This window comes from Ursus arctos, unplaced genomic scaffold (assembly GCF_023065955.2).
Source record: "Ursus arctos isolate Adak ecotype North America unplaced genomic scaffold, UrsArc2.0 scaffold_2, whole genome shotgun sequence".
Lineage (NCBI taxonomy): Eukaryota > Metazoa > Chordata > Mammalia > Carnivora > Ursidae > Ursus > Ursus arctos.
The window spans coordinates 42350588-42372648 of record NW_026622874.1 but is presented as its reverse complement, the minus strand read 5'-3'; the positions used below and the strand labels follow the sequence as shown (position 1 = coordinate 42372648).

Below are 22061 nucleotides of genomic sequence, written 5' to 3'. Positions count from 1 at the left end.
TTTCTTGTGTTGTTAATTTTAGCCCTTCTGACAGGTGTGAGGTGGTATCCCATCATGGTTTGATTTATATTTCTCTGATGACGAGTGATTTTGAGCATCTTTTCTTGTATCTGTTAGCTATCTGGATGTCTTTTTTGGAAAAGCATTTATTCATGTTTTCTCTGCACATTTGTTAACTGGATTATTTATTTTTTGTGTGTTGAGTTTGGTAAGTTCTTTATAGATTTTGGAGCCCTTTATCAGATATGCCATTTGCAAATATCTTCTCCCATTGCCACTTTTAGTTTTGTTGATTGTTTCCTTCGCTTTGCAGAAGCTTTTTATCTTGATGAAGTCCCAATAGTTAATTTTTGCTTTTGTTTCTCTTGCCTCTGGTGACACGTCTAATAAGAAGTTGCTATGGGCCGAGGTCAAAGTTGCTATGGGCCGAGGCCTGTGTTCTCCTCTAGGATTTTGATGGTTTCCTGTCTCACATTTAGGTCTTTCATCCATTTTGAATTTATTTTTGTGTATGGTGTAAGAAAGTGGTCCAGTTTCATTCTTCTGCATGTTGCTGTCCAGTTTTCCCAAAAACAATTTGTTGAAGAGACTCCCTTTTTTTTCCATCAGATATTCTTTCCTGTTTTGTCAAAGATTAGTTGACCATATAGTTGTGGGTCCATTTCTGGGTTCTCTATAGTATTGAAATCTTAAAGACATGTTAGACTCCTTCTTTTCCAATTCCCACACCAATGATAAGTCTTGCTCTTTGCCTTCATAAGTGTATCTACATAGAAACCTTCCTTTACAATCCATTATCGTAATGCTGTGAGAGATTCTTATCTTCCTCCCACTTGCCTAATAGCAGTTTAACTGGTTTCCCTATTTTTGTGCCTATTTCAACCTTAATCCATCCTGCCAATCAATTCTACTGCTTCTTGCAATGCTCTTTTAAAAAATATATATCCTTTTCATCCCAGTGAAAATCTCCCACAAAATATATAAAGGTAGCCTTCTAATTCTTGGCATATTACATAGCTTTAGTTCTAAACCACTTGCATGGATCCATCTTATGCTCTGCATCACAGAATATTCTCAGTCCTCCTAATCTCTGACTTTATTACTGATTTTCCTGATTATAGTTACAAACACATCCTGTTGACCTCACACCCACCAAGACTTTGGATCTTTCAGATTTGTATTATGTCAGTAATGCAATCTGGGATTAGCCACCTTAGCTCAGCAGCTCTTGATCTTGCTCAGCCTTAGGACCATGGACCTCAAGGGCAAATCTATATTAGATATTTCTCCCCTAGGCTTACACCGTTAACTGTCAAAATGCTTTTTCTAAAATCTTGCTACTTTCTTGTTCATATATCTAAGTACTTCCCATTGCCTATAAGGTTTAAACTGAGTTTAAACTCTATTTCGTTACCTAAAGTCATTCCAGAGTCAGGTTTAATATACGTTTCTAATATTATGTTTAGTGAACAACAAAGATGCTAGCAATATAAACCTTTTTACTCTGGTCAAACTGGACTCTGTAGTGTTGTCAAATGAAGCGCCTTATGCAATCCCCACATAGTGCATTTTCTCTAGCCATTTCCCTGCTCTGGAATGTCCTGTGCCCTCTACCTACATAAATCTCATCTACCTTTCAAAGTCTAATTCAAATCCTCATATCTTATAACTCACAATAATGTCCTCCTCTTTGAAATTGGAAAAGCACTGTTTTACTTAGTTGATGCTTAATTCATTAGTAACAAAGTCATATTATATATTTCTATTAAATTTTTAATGTTTAAATTGTAGTTTGTTAATCAGAGTGTAAAAGACTTTGAAATCAGGAAAAATGTTTTATCTCTTGTTCATGCATGGCACAGAGTTTTTGATTAATCAAGTTACTACCATAGACATTTTCCTAGTAAGTGTTTTGACTTATTTTACTTAGAGCTTTAGGGAACTCTAAGGTTTTTAGAACTAGATAATGTGGACTATTCCAGGTTTTCCTCCGAGCTGTTCTCTTATTGTTTCTCTCTCTTATTATTTCTCTCTGCATATTCTCTCTTATTTCTCCAGATGTATATGGGCTCACAGAATACAGAATTCCTGCTGCTATTTCCTTCTTTTATACCTCTACAATTCTGCAATACTTTTTTTATAGTATTACACAAAGAAATCCATTAAATGCATTTGTTTATTGAGCATAAAAATTAGACCTGGAGTTTCTAAGCATTTATGACACAAGAAATAAGGGTCTGTAATGGTGGAAACAAAAATATAAGATTAATTAAATTATGGGCTTTCTAAAAATAAATGCCTTATGTGAGATAGGAGATCAACTTACACAACGTCGTTCAGCTCTAGTCTGGTATCTGGAGACGGGTTAATCAGGATGTAGGAGAGGGTACTTTGATGATCATTCATTTCATCTAGAAGATAAATAAATGCCAAGTTTGTTATACTACTTACAGAAAATTACAGGAATTACTGTAGCGCATCTAGTCTTCAAACCATATAGCTGTCACTGAGAACTTGCTATAGTTTTGCCCACAGCATGATTGTGTACATAACTTCGACTATTTTCAAATTACTGTCATTGGAAATATGTGACAGGTACTCATTTTTTGTTCCAACAGATGATAAAAATAAAGTATCTAATTCTGTTCAGAACAACTACAGTTATATTCTATGCTTGAAGCTATTACACTGAAAAAGTATTTCTATTAAAGAAATATCTAGACAAGATGTTTATTTATTATGCCTTCTTAATTATAAAAAATAATTGTGGCTATAGATGGTCATCCCAGATATGTATATTCATATGGGAAATTCTGTGAAAAATCATCTGATGACATTGTTTAAAAAACACAACAGAAATGTATCTAAAAAGATTGAAGGCTCTAAATATGTTTCACATTGTTATAGGATACACCTGATATAAGCCATAATGTTTTTGCAAAATACAAAGAATCCTGTAGAACAGAATTAACTAAGTTTCAGGGGAGGTGTACTACTAAATAATTTGTTGTTCCTCTAAAATAATATGTGTTTTTAAGATAAAAGGCTTTTTCTTTTTAATTTTTTCAATTCACTCCAAAGACATTGTTAATCAAGTTTGGAGAGCTAACTTGGTATTATATAGGACACTGAAAAATAAAACAGCTTTGAGATCTAAATTTTTTAGCTGCCAAGGCTATGATAAGATGTAAATGTAAAGCCATGTGGCCACATATTTCAATAAACATTAATCCTCCCAAGGGTGACATGTTTAGGCTGTGAGGGTACTGTTCAAAATCCTGCTCTTGAGCCATTTGTAGTATCCTTCTAGCCACTTCAGTAGCAGATAAGCTTGGTTCTTAAAACAGGGTACTAAATTTTGCAGTTTGATCCAAAATCCAAGAATATATTTCATACCAATGGAGTTAACATCAATACTCAAATGTATAAAGTTAAAGGAAAAGTCTTTTTTAGGCCAACACAGTTGACTCTGATAATTTCCTGTACTGGAAAATATGTATCATTTTTATTAAATAATGTCTACCACTGTGTTCATCTAACTAGAAACTTATCACTTGAATGTGTAAAATTTAACATTTCAGTTATGATAGTTTAAGTTGCTATGCAGATGTGTCCTATTTTTAAAGTCTATAAATGAAAATCCTTATCTTACAAGGAAGATAAACTGCAGTGTAATCAAACTTACCATAAGTTTTGCAAGTAAAACTATTATAATCATAAGATCATCAAATTTATATTTAAAAGAAGGAACATATTTGGTTGCATATCTCTAGGGTGGACACAAGGAATTGTATCCTGGCAGAAGATAGGCTTGTCAGGCCAAATAGAGAATGCCTGGTGAAATCTGAATTTCAGATAAAAACTAACAATTTTTCTGGTATAAATATGTCCCAAATACTGTTTATGGCATACTTATACTGAGACATTTATATGTTGTTAATCTGAAATTCAAATTTAACTGAGAATCCTGTATTCTTACTTGTATCCTATATTTTAAACCTGTCCATTATACCTAGGGTAGATGGCTAACTCAATCAGCTGGAGCTCAGAATTCCAATGACTGTAAAATGATGAGCTTACTTCAAATAAGGTAAAATTCCAACTCAAAACATACTGTAATGGCAGGAGATGATCAAGATCCTTTTTCTATATAAAAAGCAATTTTGATTTATTCCCTTATGTGAATTTCCACAAGTGTTGTACAAAGGAACAGATCGATAGTACATTCTAGAGACCTAAGCAGGGTACTCTAAAATGTAACAGGTCTACTAGAAAATCTCCATCTCATTTGGCTATGTGTAACTCAATTTCTTATATAAACAGTGGCATTATTGAAATTTCTCGTATAAACAGCAAACATTATTAAACAATGGCATTAAAGAAAAAACAATTGAACAAGTAACTTCTCAGTCAATATCAATACCCAACCTCTCTCCTTGATTATTAACATAATGTTGTACTCATTTGCTTCTGGCATGAAGTCAAGATACATCAGTGACTCGGTTTGCCTGTTACAAGTATAAAAACTGGAGAGATAACTGAGAACTTTACAGCAGTAGTTATAACTATTGTGTTGATTTTTTTTCTGCTCAAGTAGTCTGTTTTATTTATCATTCTGAAGATTTTCATGTTTCCACGCATTCCAGAAATTGAAGGAAATGTTTTGCTAATGTGCTCAATTCAATGATCCCATATAATTTATATCAAGACCTGGGTAACACAATCAGAGCTCATCACTCCTGGTATCTTTTCCCAACCCCACCCCTGCCCCTCGCTGACTTCTCAGTGTTAGGTTAAAAGAAATTAAAAGGAATTGCTGAGTTCAAAGTCATTCTCTCTCTCTTTCATGTCTGCCCTGCTGTAGAGTTAATTCTAGTCTACTTTTTCTCTGTCATGCTGCTTTGTAGGGAAGTCCTGTGGTTCATTTTCCTCTTTGTGACTCTGTGGTTAAGAATTATGAAGCACGTTTTTAAAAGCCTAATGTGGTCACATATCAAAATCACATTCAACAATCTAGTTTTATCAGCAGCAAGTCTGGTATTATTGTCTCTATCAGCCAGTCCCTAATATTTATTTTTTTGTTATTTCTGAATTCTGGAAGGGAAACTGTGGTAGGTTTCCTACCGTAATCATCATCATCATCATCATCAATCATCATCATTGGTGGTGGCAAAGTCACAATGGATTAAATAAGGCTCTTTACCAAAACTACAACATATTTAGTGAATAAAATAAAATTGCTTGGAAAAATTAGGTTCATTAACCAGAATCAATATTCTGTTTCCTATCAGGAAAATATGTGCTAAGAAAATCTGTTGTGAGCATATTCGATGTGTTCTGGACAAGTAATCTCTGACCTTGGCAAAATAAAAATCATTATATATTTATATTGTTCTACTGAAATTATTTCATCATTGATATAATTATCTTAGATGAAGCTATTCTTATGAAATATTAAAATAAATGTACCAGAATATTAAAAACTTTAAAGAAAATTGTATAGAGTCAAATTAAAAAATTTCTAGTAGTTTTTACCAAGAAATTTATTTTGCTATATTAATTAACATATACAATTATTCAATCGGGATCTCCACAGGGCAAATATTCTGCTTAGAATGTTTCATGTATGGATTTATACTCCTACTGTTCTTACAAAATATTTCCTGTTGAATTTTAAAAGTACTTTTAAATAAGGAGAATAAATTTGGTCAGAAAGAAATTTAAATTTTACATATACTGGTGTAGGTTTCCCCAAATATTTCTAAAAACATGTCCATTATGTGTTATGTAATTAAAGAGATATTTAAATAATACAAAGGTATCAATAAGAGGCTCAGTTAGGAAAAGATTCTGAAACCAGAGTGCCCGCATTGAAATCCAGCTTTCTCAGTTACTCATGCTGAGGCCTTAGGCAAATTACTTAATTTCTTTTAACCTCTTGTGCTCAGTTTTAATTTCTTGTGCTTTAAAATGGGGGGGAACAATAGTGCTATCTCATAGGTTATTGTTCAAATTAAATTATAAATGAATAATAAATACAATTTAAAAGTAGCAATATAAATATATGGTTCTTAGAATCAGTGTCTCATTTATATAAGGTTATATAAGCTATATAATGTTTCCTATTATTATTGTAGCAGGCAAAATCAATCCATAACTTGTAAATAATAATCGTATAGGTACTACAATATGAAGGTGTTAGCATGCAAAGACAGGAAAGAAAAGCGTTCGAAGAGAAGAGCAATGGGAAAGCTGAGATGGTTGAGTTAAAATTGCAGAAAGCAGGCCCTTGTGGATGGACTAAAGTTGAACAATGGAAAGATGGACGATGTTGAAAAGTTAAGCCAGGACCAGATCTTTAAGGCTTTATAGACCTTGATCAGAAACTCAAATTTTCTTCTAAAAGCAACGGGAAGCCATGGGAGGGTTACAGGGTGGGAGACTGAGTGGTATGATCTAATTTCCTATTGAATATATTACATTCCTTGGCTGCTCTGTGGGAAATGGATGTTAGGGGCTCAAATCTGGGTTCAGGAAGAATAGATGAACAGTACAGAAACCCAGGTGAAAGATGATGGTGGCTTGGGAGCAATGAAAATGGAGGAAATTGGGAAGGAGATAACTAGAGAACCTGAGAGAGTGGAGGTGGAGCGAGACAGGGAGGGAGGAAGGGAGGAACAAGGGAGGGAGGAAAGGAGAGACTGAGGTTGTTTTAGAAGGGAAATACAACAGCATATATGGCTGCTGATGAAAAAGCAAATAAAGATGAAGAAATTGATGCTGTACTAGACTGACAGTATATTTTTCTTCAGTCACTATAAGAAATACCTTACTGAGGAAAATACTCCCAGTCGCATAACTGCTTACTTCTTCTACACAGTCCAATAATCTAAATAAACAGTAATAGCATAACCCAGAGATGATTTCATTTTTCCCTCTTCTGAACTTCTAAACACTTTATGTGTTATCCAGCTATAAAACTAGCTAGTTTTATAGTGCTCACCTAATTTGCTCATGTATTTCAGTTTAGTACCAAGCCATGCTTATGAATACAACTATTTTGTCAATTTTACTGAACTTACCAGTCTATTTTAGGGGGGAAAAGGTGGTTACAGATAAGGATAAAAGAATTATTTTATGTAATGACCCCTATTTAAAATAATTTTCATTACCTTCCAATAATTTAGAACTATTCTATGATACACAAGATAAAAATCAGGACTCTCAATCTCCCTTCATATAAACCATTATGGAATTAAGGTTAGAATTAGAAAAATTCAGAATTGTTTCAAATTATTGAAACAAGTAGCATGATATAAAGCCAAGCTTCAGAAATTGTTCAGTTTCAACTCTGCCAGAGCTACTCCATATTTATTAGCTTCATACACAAAACTAGTTCTTTTAGGCCCAGTTTTCCTTTTAAAATACAGTATTCAATATTTCCTAACCTTGAAAAATCTACTACCTTTTATAAATATTAAAAGACCAAACCCCCTTGAAGTTTTTTTTGACAGAGTATTCAAAAACAAAAATAATAGAAGTAAAAGTTAATAATGTCTAAGAACATATTTTTTCAATGGTGTAAAGTCCAGTTTTGTTTTGTTAAAATGCTTTCTCCACTGTGTGCACCCCTCCCTGCCCCACCAAGTACTGACTTTCAGAGTTATTGTGTATCCCATTGAATGGAGTTGCTCAATAAATGCTATTTTCTTTCAAAATATTATGATGACAGATATTCTCTATTAAGTGATGTGGGCCAAAATGATATAGATTGTCAAGTAAGGGATATAGGCACACTTATTTTTAAATAGAACATTAATTACATTTTTCAAATGTGTTCTGTATGTTTTCAGGTGAAGTGCTTCTAAATTTAAAACTATGACTCTAGTTGATAATCTGAAGAAGTAGAATAAATATACTACGGAAAGTCTAAAAGATTTTGGAAAGATCATATTTATTTATTTTATTTTTTCATTTTAACAACTGAACACACTGCTTTAAATTTAAAGATACGTCACCTGAAATAATATCTAAGATTGAGGAAAAATATATTGAACATATTACCTGCACAATTTAAAAATAACATGTTTTCCAATTTTATAGCTCTCCTGTAGTATTTCCACATGACTTACAGGAGGCATTTTTATGATAATTGATAATCATAATTTGTCACACATGTATTATTTTGTTCTTCAGTTTAGTCAGTTAATAATGTTAACTGGACATGATTAGAGTCACAGACAATTCTAAATCTGGGGACACAGCAATGAAAAGCTAGGCAAAGTCCTTGTCTTCATAGACCTTTTAAACAATTTTCTTGAGAGGTAGTATAATACACAGATACAACCTTCACAATAAGGGTAAGGCACCTGTAATTATAGGTTTACCTATAAATTAACTGCAAACTTCCTATATGATTTTAAGCATATCATTTAAATTATCTTAGGATAATCATCACTGTTCTGTTTATTTCATAGGCTTGCTGGTAAAAAAAAAGAAATTCACTAATTTTAAGTGCACAGATTCTAGATAAATGCATACAGTAATGCAAATTATATACCAGAATTATGCTAGAGAACATTTCCATAATGACAAAAAGTTCCCTTCTGCCCTTTTATTGCCAATTGGTCCTCTCACTCCCAACCCTTAGTGATTACTGATTTCTAGGAACAATGACTTTTCTAGAAGTATGCAGTGTGTTTCTGTGTGGATTTTTTCTCTTCGCATAATGTTTATTAAGCATCCATGTTACAGCATGAATCTACTTTAATATTTATATAGCCCCTGTTTTCTTTGGATTTATGATTGCATGAAATATATATTTTTACGCTTTTACTCTTAACCTATTTCTTTAAATTTTTGGTGGGTTTATAGACAATAAGTGTTGAGTCTTGCATCTTTTAATCCAATATGATGACTTCTGTCTTTTAATTGAAATGTTTACTCCATTTATATTTAATATAAACATCAATATAGTTGGGTTTAAATCTACCTTCTTGCTAGTTGTGTTTTTTTTTTTTTTAATTCCATTTGGTTTTTTGTTCCTCTCTTCTCCCCTCTCCACCTTGCTTGGAGTCACTGAAATTTTAAAAATGTCTTCTTATAATCATTCCAATGTATTTGCATTGTTGGTTAATAGTTATATCTCTTTGATTTAGTTATTTGTAGTTTCTTTTGGTCATCATTTGGCAAATGTTTTTCTGTAAAGGGCTAGGTAGTAAATACTTCAGGCTTTTGGGCCATATGATCTCTGTTGTATTTATTAGATTGTTTATATTATAAAGTGAAAGTAGCCATGGAAAATACATAAACAAGCAAGGATGGCTGCTTTTTTTTTTTTTAAACAAAAATGAATATGCTATTCTTTGTTGCCCTTGCTCTAGGGTTTACAATATACAGCCTTAACTTTTCAGTGGCTATGCTTAAATAACATGCCACTTCATGTTATTTCCATGAATAACATGACAAGCTTACTATATTATATTTCCATTTCTACCTTCCTATTATTGGAGTTATTATTTTCATGCAGTTTTGCTTCTATATATTCTACAAATCTTTTTATCTTTTTTTTTTTTTGTAATCTCTACACCCAACATGGGGCCAGAACCCATGACCCCAAGATCAAGAGTCACATGCTCTTCTCACTGAGCCAGCCAGATGCCCCTACCTACTATTTCTTTTTAGATCTAAATTTCTACCTGGCATCAATTTCCTTCTGTCTTAAGAACTTCCTTTAACATTTTTTTCATAGTGCAGATCTGTTGTTGACAAATTCTCTCAGCTCTTGTTTGTCCAAAACAGCCTTTATTTGTTTTTATTTTAGAAATATATTTTTACTGTATATAAAGTTTTAGGTAAACTATTTTTTTCAGTACTCCAAAGATGTTCCTTTATGGTGTTTTAGTTTGCAAAACTTCTGTCAAGAAGTCTGCTGTCATCCTTGTACAGCTGACCCTTAAACAATGCAGCAAAAATTAGGGTTGCCAGCCTCCAGTGCAGTAGGAAATCTGCTTGTAATATGTGACTCCCCCAGACTTAACTACTGATAGCCTACTATTGACTAAAAGCCTTACCAATAAATAGTCACTTAACATATATTTGTATGTTATATGTATTATACACTGTGCTCTTACAATAAAGTAAGCCAGAGAAAAAATGTTTTAAAGAAAATTATAAGGGAGAGAAAATACATTTAATGTATTGTATGTATATTTATTGAAAACAATCCATGTATAAGTGGACCTGCACAGTTCAAATCTGTGTTGTTCAAGAGTCAAGTGCATTTGTTTTTCATTCATAAAGTGTCTTTTTCCTCTGGCTCCTTTTGAAGTCTTTCAGCAATTTTGTATACTGTGTCTTGGCATTATTTCATTTGTTATACTGCTTGAGTTTCATTGAGCTTCTAAGATCTTGAACAGAGTTCCCATCAAATTTGGAAAAAATTTGATAATTATTTCTTCAAATACCCATTCTCTTCTTTCCTTCTGGGACACCAATTACATGACTACTTCATACTGTCAAACCAGTAAGAAACATTATTTTTTCAAGGATTTCTTTTACCTCCCTCTATTCTGCATTTTGGATAGCCTATTGCTATGGCTTTATGGTCATTGATATTTCCTTCTGCAGTAGTTATCCTGATGTTAATGTCAACCAGCACACATTTCATTTTGAATACTTTATCATAAATTCTGACCTCTCAGAAGTTCCGTATGGTCTCTTTTATATCTTCAGCTTTTCTTATCATGTTCTGTTTTCCTCTACATCTTGAACATATAAACAATACTGTAATAACTACTTTAATATTCACATTTTTCTGGATCTGTTTCTGTTGATTGATTTTTCTACTGGAAAAGCTCATATATATGTATATACATATTTTATTTTGGGTCCATCTCCTTGACTTCTAGTCTGCATAAGGCTTAATTTGTTTGATTCCCTTTCCTCAAGTAACAAAGTTATATGCTTGCTTTTGTCCAGAGTCTGCACACTACTGATCTTTATTTTTTCTAGTTATTTAAATTTAGAACATAAATGGTCATCATAACTGGAAGTTTCTTTTTGTTATTTTAATGCTTTTAGGAAGTCATTCTCTGCTCTCTCAAAAACTATTGAGTAAAAAGTTCATTCAACCAATAAACTATTTTTCTCAATGGTAAAAAATATTTCATTTTATTCAAATTGGCCACATTTTTCTTACACACATGCTAAAACACATTTGAACGTCCAGTCATAATGATAAAAGATATGTATATTTAAGTGCAATTGACTGCAGTGTTAAATTATGTAAAAATATTGATATCATTGAAAAATTAATGTTCTGGGAAGGGCATGTTAAAACTCTATGAAACAGAACTATACAGTTTTAATTTAGGGATATATGAAAAATTCATTGCCCAAATATTTCCATTTATCAGAAATCATTATCAGCTTAACAATTACCCCCTTTGAAAGCTTCATTAGTTTATCTATTGAGATAGATACAAACAAACCATTGAGTTTGGTTTTTTCTATTAATATTCTATACACAGAATGAGATTAACATAAAACAAGCCCATCTATGTATCTTCCTGTTTCTGACTGCCTCCTCATGAGAATCATCAGTTCTGGAAATACAGAGTAACATAAAATCATCCTTATTCTGGGAATCTTTATTGGGAGTATATTGATTTTGCATATCAATATTATTATACTCATTTATATTGGAAAAAGGTAAACAGTACATTTCAAAAACAATAAAAATTAAATATCAATTTCTTTTGAAATACTAAATTGTTGATGAAGTTGTTATAGTGACCTCAGATACTTATATTATTCTTCCTAAGTACTACATTTTGCAAAACATTCTAGAATATCTAGCTATGGTACCTTTTCCCTCTTTGGTAATTTGTTTTAGGAAAATTTATAAATAATTTTGTACTAGAAAAGGTACCTGATTTATTGACTAAGATTTGGGGAAATTTTTTTAAAAACATATAGAAAAATGATAATTGATTTATAAAAGAGTATGAGAAGTTGATGATTGCTACTATTACTATTACTACTACTACTACTATTACTATTGCTACTACTGCTACTACCACTACCTTATCTATCATAACTTTGGGTTGGAATAACAATCCTTTTTGTTAATTTTGCCTATTTCTTTCCCATAAAAAAGAGAATGAAAGAATTAAGTCTCCATATTATCTTAAAAAATAAAACAGTACTTGTTTAATTTGTCCATTATTTCAGGCAATTATAAATTTACTTTAGAAAAAAACTAAGATCTGATAGATGTAATGAAAGCCAGGGTCTAACCAGTAGTTATCTCTTTGTCACTTAAAAGGATGTGGCTTTTTCTACCTTGGCATTTCATCTTTTAGTAACAGTATGAAACTTACAACAATCCATGTCAAAATTGGCTAGCACCTCTAGGATCAGTCACACTAGGAAGACTTACTTGCCAATTTATACTTACTACTGTGTGCCATTCTGTGAGCTAATCATTAAGAATCTGTCAATAGTCAGAAAGAATAATTTTTTTGTGAATGTGAGAGCTATTCTAAATAGACCGTTGAGGAATAATGCCAGTTATGAACATAAAGAAAAGTATAAATATTCATATTTGCAGTTTAGATTATAGATTGACAAATCTTTTTTACATACTTTTTATTATTTTACACTACAGCCCTAGAGGAAGGCTTTATTATCCTTGTTGGATGGTTAAGGAACATGAATTTCAGGGCGATAGTGACTTGCCCCAAAAACACATGGCCAGTTTGTATACAAGGCCATGAACTTTGAGGGGAAGTTTAAAAAATGATCTTGAAGAAATTTCCCCCCAAAATTCAATGGAAAGCAAGCAGAATTTGTATATTTTCACTTTAGCTATTTTACCTCAAATTCATTCTCCCAAACCCTTGGAGCCAGATGTGTTCCAGAATTGAATTTTTAGATTTAGAAAATAATATTGGCCATATCACATATATTATGTAATATCACATGAAATGTTACTTACCTTCCTGTCAAAATACCTACAAGTTTACTGCATTTAAAACATGCATTTTTCCTCATATCCAATTATCTAAGCAAAAGGTTCCAACTATGATCTTTTCCCAATATTTTCAACTTCTTTGAAATTAATGGCTCAGTCTTAATAAACATGCTCATATCTCTCTGATCTTCAAAACAAACAGTTTCTCTTCCTTCTCCACTATCCCATCCAGTTAGCTCCATATTCTCACCTCTCCTTCAAAAAAACTTCTTAAAAAAATATCTGCCATGACAGACAAATGGTTGCCTCTCAATAGAGTCATTCTTCTTGTCTTCTTTAAAATTAGATTTGGGCTACCAAAAATAAGACATATTCCTTGCCAATGGGACATAGCAGAAATGGTGAGTGCAATTACTTGATAGTATGTTTATTGAAGAGACCTTTCCTTCTCTGGTATCTCCCTCCTTCCTGCTTGATGGAATGTGGACAAAATACTTGGAGTTCCCACATCTATCTTGTACCGTGACGTGATTTTGTTTTTTTTTTTTTTTTAAATGATTTTTTATTATATTATGTTAGTCACCATACAGTACATCCCCGGTTTCCGATGTAAGGCTCGATGATTCATTAGTTGTGTATAACACCCAGTGCACCATGCAATACGTGCCCTCCTTACTACCCATCACCGGTCTATCCCATTCCCCCACCCCCCTCCCCTCTGAAGTCCTCAGTTTGTTTCTCATAGTCCATAGTCTCTCATGTTTCATTCCCCCGTCTGATTACCCCCCCTTTCTTTATCCCTTTCTTCCCCTACCGATCATCCTAGTTCTTATGTTCCATAGATGAGAGAAATCATATGATAGTTGTCTTTCTCTGCTTGACTTATTTCACTTAGCATTATCTCCTCCAGTGCTGCGTGACGTGATTTTGGCAACAGAAACAATAAATGGTGGAGCATTAAATTTCCAATACCTTGGGGTTTCTAATATATTTAAATCCACTATATTCAAATCCTTACCTCACATCATTCCTCAAACTCCTCAAATTTGGCTTGCACACATACCATTTAACTGATACTACTTTCACTAAGGTCCATCAATAATCTATCACTATACTCAACAACACTTTTGGCATTATTAATCATTGCCCCCTATGTCTCAGTCCAATACTTTCCACCTTTTTTTCACATCATAGAACACATAAGAAATGATATTTGTACTCACATTGGAGTAATAGACAAAACTGCTTATGGCTGGAAGTAACCAGCCTGAGGAGTGCCTCTGACCACCCCAGGCCCCACATGGCCTTCTGAAAGTATAAAGAATCAATGTCATGATAAAACATGTAACCAATCGATGGCATACTATCATAATATGGCATATCTTTGGGGTAATCAGTTGTAGACATTTCAGTCTCTTGTTTTTAAAAAATATTTCTTCCCTTAACATTCTTGAAATGTTTTCCAAAGTTCTCTTATAGTCCTTCACCAGGGGCTATTTCATCTGCTCCTATGATTTTAATTAAAATCTATATGCTCTATCAACAAATAGAGTCTCAAGTCTATATAACATCTCATTTCTTTTTCTTGAGAACCAGATAGCAGATATCCAGCTTCTTTTACAACATAACCTGAGTTAAATTTATTATCTTTACCCCAACATACTTGTCTTCTTTTTCTAAGCTCAGTGAATGTCACCACCATACACTTAATTGTTCAAACAAAAGCCCTCAAAAGTCATCTTTTGATTCTTGCCTTTCCCTCTCCTTTACGTGTCATATCCAAGAGGTCAAAAGTAATCTATTCATTCTTTTGGAGAATGCCAAACCTCACTCAGAAAAAAGCAGATTATGACTTGTGGTTAAATCAATCATCATGCATTTTTAATGTATGTAAAAACATTTTTCAACTATAAATCACTATAAAATATTGATGATATGTACAAAGAACATGTGGTATAGTGGAAGCGTAAAGAGACATAGAGTCAAAAGTCATAAGTTAAAGTACTGACTTGAGTGTCTAGTAGGCTAAAAATCATTTATATTTGAGACCCTGTTTTCTCACCTGTAAGCACTCCATTTGTTCACACATTCAATGTGCAGTTACTGGGTTCCTATGTGTCAGGAAATGTGTAATATGTTGGGGATACAAAGATGAAAAGATAAGTAAGACATTCCCTTTCTCTCAAGGAAGGAAGGCAAACATGCAAAATAAATTGTTTTAAAGCATGCATCCTCAGTGGATGCAATATTGCCCTCAAGGGTGCAAAATTTTTGTTTGGTTTGGTTTGGTTGAGGTGGGCAAAGAAAAAACCTACTCTTTTTATGTATAAAGCACCGATGTACATACAGTTGTACTTAAATTGATATATAGAAGATTTGTGGTATTAACTGAATGCCAGTTCTGGGCTCAGCACATTATTATTCATTATCCCATTGTCCCTCGCAAGAAACTTTCAGACAGACATTATTACTTCCATTTCACAGTGATAAAAAGAGGCTTGGAGTTTAAATAATTCAATGCATTTACTGGCTGATACTAGAATATAAGTCCCATAAATGCAGAGGTCCTATGTGAATAGGTCATTATTCTATTCCCAGTGTGGCCCAATAGTATCTGTTGTATGGATGAATTATTGTGAGTTAGGAGCACATGGAGAAGTCTAGAAGCTTATGATGTGTTAAATCCCAATCCTGTTTTCATAATCTTTATGTTATTAAAGGTGGTTAGTACATGGCCTTAGAATGGATTGATGGACCTATGGATGAATAAATGATTAGAATGGGAGAGAGAGGGGAAGAAAGAAAGAGGAAAAGAGAGAGAAAAAAAGAAGGTGGACAATATCCATTCTTCCTTTCTGTAAGAGTTAGTGTGAGAATTAAATTAACAAATTGATAAAAAAAAAAACCCACAATGCAGAGAATAACTAAATGCAAGGTACCTGATAGAAGTTTCATTAGCAAAAACATAATATGTTCCCTGATGATTCTCCCATGCAGCCAGTTCATGCATTTTTGTGTCTCTTAGAGTCAAACTGTTATCTGCCACACTGCTTACAGGACCAGCCTTGAATTATTATGTTCATGAAACACAGCTGGAACTTGGATGAACAATCATTTAGTAGAACTTTCCAAAAAAAGAAAGAGTAGCTGAATAATAACTAACAAAAGTACACATAAATATAGGACTATAGTTCTATAAGAAATACAATCATACTGTCATCAAATTAGCAAAGAGCTATTAATAGAGTTTTTAAAAGGAAGATCAATTTTTCTTTGAATTTACTCTTTAATGTAAGACCTTGTGTAATTATATTAAAATTATTGGTAATAGATGAGTCTGTACTACATTTAAGTAAGTAATAAATAATTATTTCAATTACATATGGAATCTTAACTCCAACACATTTCAACTGTATGCCCTTGAGCACGGTCTTTAAGCTCTAAGCTTCAAATTCTTAGGGTAAAGTGGGACACCTATCCACTCAGGATTATGAGGAGTAATGAAAAAATACACATAAAGCACCTAGCATAGTTCTAAACGGTTAACTTCTTTTAAACTCTATCTAATTCAATAATTAAATTTCTCCCTATATACACTGTTTCAAGTTGAGACTTTAATAACAAAGATGAGATGGGACAAATATAGAATGCATTCCATTTTATCCTTAATCTGCATGATATTTATAATACCTTAGCTTCTGGATTACCCAAGTTATATACATAAAACAAAAACCACTTCGTTTATCATCTGGCTTTACTCTAAGTTGACTAAATTTATTTTTTAAATAAAATTCATAGGGTAGTAAACAATATATTTTAAAATTATCTTTGCATTATTTATTTAAGCTGTGCTTTTTGGTCTATATGGCAATCACAGATCAACACAGGAACTTAATAATTATTGATGCAGATCTACACTGTATGAAATCAAGTACTATTTGAGCTTCAAATTAAAGCTTTTGGAGACTTTTGTTTCTGGACCACAAGAAACTAAACACACTTTATGGAAACATTTTGATTCATTTGTGGCTGGTACATTTTGTTACTTGCCCATGCTTCAAATTCATTTTACCCCAGTTCCTAGAGTAAGACGTGATGTGTGTGTGTGTGTGTGTGTGTGTGTGTGTGTGTGTGAAAGAGAGAGAGAGAGAGTGTGTGTGTGTGTAAGAGCATGACAGAACGGGATATAAATCTCAGCCACGCTGTTAAAAAGCTAATTAGCAAGTTATTGACTAAGTTTCCTTATCTCTAAAATGGAAGACTTTTGGAGAAAATTGAAATTAAAATAATTCATATAATAAGTTCAGCAGAGTGCCTAAAGAACTAAGCAAATACTTAACATTTTCAGCATTTACTTTTACTGTCATCATTATAATTTTTTGTATTAGATATGTGTCAGTAATTCCTTCAAACTGGCCTGTGAAACAAAAATGTGATTCTTAACTTACTAAATTTGAACCAACTACAAAGACTATGGCAAGAATCACAAGTCCATAGCATACAATACTTTTAAAGAGCATACCATATCCCACTGTAGAAAGACCCAAGTGTTTCATTCTATTTTTCACAAGTTCAGCAAGCTCTTGTCTTTCTGACCTCCTGTAGAGGTTCAGTCGCTGCTGGGTTATTTTCTCAGCTGTTTTACCAGAGTGTTTTGGACCTTTTCTGCTCAGTCTTCGGGCCCACTGCATGCTCTTTCTCCGCAGTAAGGGATGATCTGACTGGTCACTGGATGTTGAGTTGCGGTGGTTGCTTCGGTGATGACTTTGTTCTTTGGAGTCTTTGGTGTCTTCCCACTCTTCTACGCTGATGGATATCTGAGACTTTAAAGGAAATGGATGTCGATAATTAGATATTTTAGGAACAATTGACATCTGGAGATGGGCTAATAATTTTTGCTAATAACTTGGTATCATTATATATTTCACAAGAGTTTTCACAGAAAGAACAAAATCATAATCATTGATTCACTTTGTTGTTACTACAAATATTACTTGAAAATACATTGTTTTGAAATTATATATGAAGCAGATAAAATAGCTTTGCATCTCTAATATAAGTTTTTATGAAAGGATTTAATTTTTCATTCATCCATCATCACATGACTAGCTAGCATAGCGTTGTATGGAACCACAAACAAAAAAATAATTTAAATTTTCAAATAAAGTCAATGTAATGGACTTTTCTAAATCTAGGTATTTATATGAAATTTAAATAAAGATTATGACAATTGTTTTACTTTTGGAATTAATATTTGAGAAGGTTTTTAAATTATTTCTCTTTCTAAAGGTGGCATTGGAATGAACTTTGTAAAATGTGAATTTTTTTTAATTCACTCATCTGACCCAGAAGAAAACAAAAAGCACTTTTTATTTAATTCATACATTAATTATTCACCATAAAACCTTTTTTTGATTAAAATATTAAAACTACTTCAGGAACTGTTCTCAGTATTCTGTGAAAAATGTTGTAAATATTAATATTTCACAAATGTATTCTAGAATCACAAATAAAACTTAAATCAGGCTATTCTCCAGAGGAAGGAAAAACAATGAACAAACTCAGAAAGTCTATTTTAATTTACTTTTTTACTACTAAATCTGATTTTAAAGCAAGAAGCTTTCCTTTGGTTGTAGGCTCTTAATAAATAAGAGCTTCCTGTTTCAAAATGTTGCTTTTCATACCAGGATGTAAAATGAAATGCAACACAGATCAAAGCAGGAAGTCTTACTTACTAAAAGTATGCAAATGCAAATGAACAGTTTGCTGAATTATACTGTGAATAACAGCAACATTCATGAATCTGCCCACTGTGTTTCCCTTGTATCGACTGAAGTTTGAACTCCAGCTCTAACATGCATGTTTTGCTGGCTTTTAAAGTAATAGAGTTTAAATTACCAATTTAAGTAAGGTCAGAGGTAGATCTAATAAAATCCTTTAAAAGTGAATATAAATTATGGAGTCTCAGTTGATGACTTGTGTGGCAAGCTATGAAACTATATCACACTTAAATTCAATGAAAAATTTAAATATTTGTCCATATTTCTGTTTCAAAACAGTGAGCAATATTAAAAATAGTTTGTTTTAACTTTCAAGTCTCCACAATAAGAAAATATTTTATTAAAATATTTTTAGAAAACTTATTTGAGATATAGAATTTAAGTTGGAAGTATTAAGATGTAGAAGGTTGCATAGTTTTGCAATAGTGGATACCATTATAAGTCTTAACTTCCTCTAGTCTCACCTACTTGATAATATACTGAAAATCCTCTTCTGTGGAAGTAAAATACTTAAACCCTTGAGTAATATCTACCATCAGTAAAGAATATCAATCTTTGTTCGGTAGTTTCAGTTTAATGTATTCTGTAGCAAAAATGAAAACATTCATATTTAGACATTTGCCTTGCAGAGTTTTGTTAATCACAGTCTTACATTTATTTGTAGTCATAAGTCCCAAGGAGTAATAGTTTGATTTCCTACGAATATGTGGAAATAGTAGCCTTGCCAGTCCCATAATTCAAGTACAGGATGAAACATTATCTGTCTTTGTGAATGCTTTTTCTTAGCTACATATACCAGGAATTGTATCAAGTAAACATCTAAAACATAAACTGAAGCCTATGTATGTATTAGTTAAACATTATGGAATACCCTATTCATCATTGTTTTAAACTTTCCTACGAAAAGAATAGCATGATTTATACATAAAACCCATAGGGACCGAGAGGGTTTTTTTGGTCAATTATTCAATAAAATAAGTATCATTTCTTTGTACATTTCACTTTACGTACAGAAAAAAGTAATTTGAAGGATTTGAGGGTTAATTTTAAGAAATCAAAACTGACAACACATAGGTCGTTCTCTATGTGTTTGGAATTTGCAGGTCTTTCTCTCATCCTCCCATATGACATAATGAAATGGACACTGAATTTTATATATAAGATTACGAATTTGAATATTTTGGATACTTCTAGCTTTGTTCCTACAACAAAACTGCTTAATCATTATGTAAAATGAGAATAACAATAATACCCATCTTCTATCTCATAGAAATGTTGTACAAATTCCTATAATACATTAATGTATAAAGAAAACATGTACCAATTATAAATTTCCACGTATAATAATAATGTTAATATATCCTAGTTAAAATGATTATGGACAATAACAATTTTAATGGAAATAAACATTAGTTATTCTATTCCTGGGTACAGAATATGTATGTATATGCCTGTGTATTTTTAAAAAAGGTCCATTTATAATTATACTTTCTTGCCGTCATTTCATCACCTGATTTGACTCTATTGTGTTTTCAATGTGACATGCCATGATCTTGTGGAAATAGTGTGCTGGGAGACACAGAAGTGCCTTGATCATAGGACCTTTTCCTGAATTAGAGTCAGAGTGATAGAACGCTTAAAAGCAAGTGTGCTGGCCATCAGATAGGCCTGGGTTTAAAATCATGTTTCACCAGTTACCAGCTCTGTGTTCCTGGTTACATAAACTGTTTAAGATTATCCCCATTTCCCTATCTGAAAAATGGTAATTATATTTTTACTTTGCCCACAGTGCTTTTTGAGAAGGTCTAAGAGACAATACTTGAAAGAGGCATAATACAGTGCCTGTCACAGCAAATGCTCACTAAATATTAGTTAATATTATGGTTCACGATTGGTATGAAAAGACAGTAAAAGAGAGAAAGAAGAAGAAATAATTCTGAGGGATGATGTAAAAGTGAGAAATGGGTATGAAAAAGACAAGGAATGACTCATATTTGTGATGCAGTTTTCTCTATCAGTGACCATATTTCATAAGAAATCAAGGTGCTAGAAACAAACCCTTGGGGTTAAAGATTCCTTGGTTAAAGTTTCACGAATCTGAAGAAGAGAACAATATTTAAGTGAAAGTGGAAATTTATTGCCCTGCCCTGATTCTATAAATTATTCTTCACTATTTCTATGAATAATAAGGTTTGATGTTTTTGTACTTTAATTATCAGAAGACTGATATAATTACTAACATGAAAAATCGAGATTTAATACTGATGCTTATGAGAATGAAAAAAAATATTTTCGTATTGCTATGGTATGATCTGAGTGTTGTGCCCCTCAAAATTTGTTTTTTAAAATCTTAACCCACAAAAGTGATGGTGTTAGTAGGTGGGGTCTTTAGAAGATGATTAGGCCATAGATGTGGAGTCCTCATGAATGGGATTAGTGCCCTTAGAAAAAAGACCCCAGAGAGATCCCTAGTTCCTTCTGCCTTTGATTATACAATGAGAAATCTGCGATCAGATGGGGGCCCTCACCTGACCATGTTGCCACCCTTATCTCCCACTTCCAGCCCCCAGAACCAGAGCAATCAATTTCTATTGTTTATAATAAGCTATCTAACCTATGGTAATTTGTTATAGCAACTTGCATGGACTAAGACATATTTTATATGAAATGCTTCTGGGAGTGTATTTATACAGTTCAATAAGGAAATGAAAAATTCATGTGTCTAATCAACAACTTTCTTATAAATTTAAGGCATTATTATTTTTTAAAGTTATATTATTCTCCAAATATTTATCAAACTTAACATGGTTTTTAAAAAGGCTACAAGTATTTCTTCACAAGAACAGGAATTAATAGCTTTATAAATGAGAAAATGTTTCTTATGCACAAAAGAGCTTAATTACTTTCATTGTTTTCAGAAAGGCAAAAAGTGTCAGGATCACAATAAATATCAAACATTCTTTTCCACACTCTACACACACACATGCATACACCCACACACCCCAAAATGACCTAATTCAACTTCCTCTCAATTTTTTTTATTGAAGTTATTCATGTCATAAGGTTATTGAGCAATCTGTGGATTTAAGCTGTATTTTAAAATAAATCAATTCACCCAGTCGTTTGAAAGTGAGTGTTTGTCATCTGGATTCATGGCTCCCTTAAGAATAGTTTTATAGGCTTTAAAATAGCCTTAAACTGTGCTGATTTATGACTGAAGACATTCTGAATTGTTGCTAAAGAAAACAGAGGAAAATGAAACCACTGAAGGTATGTTAAACATTTCATTTATTTATTTTTTATTT

General features: G+C 32.5%; 1 protein-coding gene across 2 annotated transcripts in view; it reads right to left on the bottom strand.

Annotated features, from left to right (window-relative positions):
- Positions 1 to 22061, bottom strand: part of KCNT2 (potassium sodium-activated channel subfamily T member 2) — a 346348-nt gene that overhangs the window by 8370 nt on the left and 315917 nt on the right. For both annotated transcript variants that reach the window (XM_048225452.2, XM_026489786.4), the window contains 2 exons: positions 17499 to 17799; positions 2327 to 2411 (listed from right to left, as the gene is read on the bottom strand). In XM_048225452.2, coding sequence (XP_048081409.2) covers positions 2327 to 2411; positions 17499 to 17799 — 386 coding nt within the window. The remainder of the gene's footprint in view (positions 1 to 2326; positions 2412 to 17498; positions 17800 to 22061) is intronic.